The sequence below is a fragment of the Cibotium barometz genome, chromosome 46 (assembly GCF_041138505.1).
Source record: "Cibotium barometz isolate CiBa-2024 chromosome 46, ASM4113850v1, whole genome shotgun sequence".
NCBI lineage: Eukaryota > Viridiplantae > Streptophyta > Polypodiopsida > Cyatheales > Cibotiaceae > Cibotium > Cibotium barometz.
This window is the reverse complement of record NC_141091.1, coordinates 43,380,790-43,384,309: the sequence shown is the minus strand read 5'-3', so window position 1 is coordinate 43,384,309 and position 3,520 is coordinate 43,380,790. Positions and strand designations below refer to the sequence as shown.

The window sequence follows — 3,520 nt, the reverse complement described above, 5'->3', positions numbered from 1 at the left end:
ATGAATCGTGCAGAACCTTGTAATGATATGGGTCAGAAAATGATGCAACAACGAGGAGCAAAGTCATGATGCAGAATTTAGGGAAAATACAAGAAGTGCTTTTAGAAGAGGATGGACCCTTAGAGAATCAAGCAAGTTCATTACAATATCTTAGAACAACCATGATAGGTGGAATATAACATTAATGTTGAAATTTAAAAAAAAAACACTTCATTACAAGCATCAAAGCTTCAATAAGAAATTATAAGACTTGGTTACCATGTTTCAAGGCAGAGGAGTTCTATCCTTTTATCAAGTCTCTAATATGTTTGACTTGCAATAGAGGTCTTAGAATCAATGTCAAAAGTATTTAGACTCACTAGAAATGATATATATACTTTCGTAAAAAGTGAAATTTAGACCTTTGTTTTTCATGCTTTACATGCAAGTTTCATGGAAGGTTATGATATTGACACCCTTGAGATTATAAGCAAAAGACAATGCCTTAAGACATTTTACACTTTTTTGATTCATTCATCATAAAATGTCACGATAACATCATGATAACTGTTATTGTGTTCATGTATGTGCGGCCCTTTACATCTCATCATAATAAAAGATTGTCTCTTTCACCTTTCTTATTCCAACTCATGTAGTATGAAACTTATTCAGCTATCATATTCGATTGTAAATAGTTTTAAAGAGACACTGGACTTTGTTGAGTTGAGGGATGCATGTGGCATCTTTTTTATCATCGGTGTTTCCTGTGACACAGTGTGATCAATCATCATTAAAGTAGCATAGCTTGTTATGGTTCATATAATGGAAGTGTTTAAGCACACCCCATTCTAAAAAGTTTAAGCAAACCCTATTCTAAGAGTTTTGTGTGAGGGAGATCGATATATATTCGAACACACACATACCCACGTCGCGTAGCCCTGATGGCATCGAACCCGGGTCCTCTCATTGGAACCCAAACATTCTAACAACTCCGCTACCCGCCCGTGGGTCCCATTCTAAGATTTTTACTCATGTTGTTCTCTTTTTTTATTTCTTTATACTCTTTTTTTTTTTTGGGGGGGGGGGGGGGGGGGGGGGGGGGGGGGAGGGATAAGCACTTAGAGAGCCGTGCTATTTGGTTGCTGAAAAAAAAATAAAAAATCCCTCGCGGTGTCCATATTGCCTATACCATCATAATCTATAAATACCTGAAGTAGAAAAGATGCATGTTTTCATGTGAAGCTCCTATGTAAGTCAGAGATTTGCTTAATATATATATAATTTGATGAATGCAAGAAGATAGAAATGAAGAATACACTATTCTTGTAGCATGTATTGCCCCAGGGCGAACAATTCACAGTCGAGGTGATCGGTTGAGCCCAGCTGCGTGGGGCATAAGAGCTGCACAAGTATGTGTGATCTTCATAAACCCTAAGCGTACAGTACAAATCATCAAAGACTCGAATTAGGAGTTACAAACACTTACAGCGATGCGACGATCCTTGTCATCTTGCAGAACAGCTTGTACACCATCCACAGAGTCGGCTCCGCTCGCAAAACAACCCCCTATTGCTGTGATCTACACGATGCCAATACGTGTACGTGTGAGCTTGATATCAAGCGTTGCATCATATCTAACCGTTGATGAAAAGAGTAACTCACCTGCATGCTCCGCGAGAGCTTCTTGTTCCTGTTGTAGGAGATAGAAGCAGAGAAGCTGTACTGGCCCGACTCAACAATCTGCCTGCAAATGGAGGCCACCTCGCTGGCCGAGGTGGTAGCCCACAGCTCGCATGAGCTGCCGTTGGCGTCGGCGCCGAGGAAGGAGGATGCGACGACAGCCATGGCGGCTGTGGCGGTGTCGTTTACCATGAGGCTCCGCGCCTGCTCCCGGCTAAGAGCACTTATCTGCACAATATACTCCTGCTTGCCGACGACTGGCGTCGTCCCCGCCGCTGCCTCCGTCGCAGCTGCACACGTCGAGGCCGGCAGCAATATACAAACCAATGCTGCAGCGGCCACCATGAAGAGAGACAATAAGCTGGCGGCGGCCATAATATTGCAACAGCTCTTGCAGTGATTAGGCTATAATTCCTACTACACTCTCTCTGCGGCACAGCTTATATAGGCCAGAAGCGCTTTCGCCTGCACTCTCCAAAGGTTTCCAACCTTCCGCATTCATACACAATGGGAGCGACCAGCCTTTGGAATGTCAGGAACGCCGATAACAACGATAGCCTCCGCATTCATACACAATGGGAGCGACCAGCCTTTGGAATGCTGGGGATATATTTCAGGCGCTCCCCCTTGTCGTGTAGCAGGGGAGTGCATGAAACACTTTCCACCTGGACCCCCGCTCAGCCGGGGCTCACCTCTCTTGCCAGCTCAGCAGAACCAGCCCTCTCGCCACCTCAGCACCCATCCGTTCCTCCGATGCGCTAGACCTGCCACGCCTAGCTGTACACCACAACTCATTAAAAAAATGCTTTTTTTGTCCGCCCAAAAAAACAGCCTAAAACTAAAGAATAAAAAATTCAAAACTCTCTTGCCTCCCTTGCTCTCTCAAACAGAGACCAAAAATGTATCAATGCTCTATCATATACACTCCAAACAGAGAAAAAAAAAGCTCAAAAGCGTGCTTTCACATGCCCACATAGTCCCCGCAAATTAATGAATTCTCTCCAAGGTTATTGCGACTAACAAAATATTTAGTAATACCCAATTAAGTCTCGTTCACATGCCCACATACACAATCGGCATAATACACAATCAATTGAGTCTCGTTCACATGCCCACATTCACAATCGGCGAAGGTGTTGCTCGTTTGACGTGCTATCCACTCTCTCTTTCTCTCACACGAGCTACCCTTTTCCTCTCCTCCTCTTGAACTTGGTGGACAGGGGCAAGTCTAGTCCTATCATGTTTTCGACTTCTATGACTTTGAGGACCCATTCTCAAGGAAGCTAAGAGAGAAGAGGGCGGAGGGAGAGGAAGAGGAAAAGGAGGGGCAAGTCTTGGATCATTGCTAAAATGGAAGGTGTTGCTCGTTTGACGTGCTATCCACTCTCTCTTTCTCTCACGAGCTACCCTTTTCCTTTCCTCCTCTTGAACTTGGGCAAGTCTAGTCCTATCACGTTTCTGACTTCTATGACTTTGAGAACCCATTCTCAAGGAAGCTAAGAGAGAAAAAATTATGAAGGCTCAATGATGGGATAGTACTAGAGATGTGTGTGGGATAGTAATAGAGATGTGTGTTTATATAAGAAAAACAGGTTATCCACTTCAAATCTCATTGAATTTCCAATCTATGATTGATTAGATAATTAAGATAACCATAAAGATAAAAAGAAAACTATTATCTGCTTAAAAAATTAATATTATTAATAATAAATATTTATAAATCTAAATATTTATCATTACTAGATATATAAATATATTTAAAAATTTATCTTTTGTTTTATAATTATATAACTATATTTTCTTTCATAATGTATTTTTTTTAAATTTTATTTAAAGGTTTTTCCTACACATAAAATATTTT

The 3,520-nt window shown here is 41.6% G+C and overlaps 1 protein-coding gene across 1 annotated transcript; it reads right to left on the bottom strand.

Moving 5' to 3' along the window:
- Positions 1-489: 489 nt before the first annotated feature.
- On the bottom strand, positions 490-2,163 carry LOC147612250 (uncharacterized). The gene is made up of 4 exons (XM_086784291.1): positions 1,642-2,163; positions 1,466-1,558; positions 1,296-1,380; positions 490-743 (listed from the first exon to the last, which is right to left on the bottom strand). Exons 1-3 carry the CDS (start codon positions 2,032-2,034, stop codon positions 1,297-1,299), a joined length of 570 nt encoding a protein of 189 aa, XP_086640417.1. The 5' UTR covers positions 2,035-2,163; the 3' UTR covers positions 490-743; position 1,296.
- Positions 2,164-3,520: the final 1,357 nt, after the last annotated feature.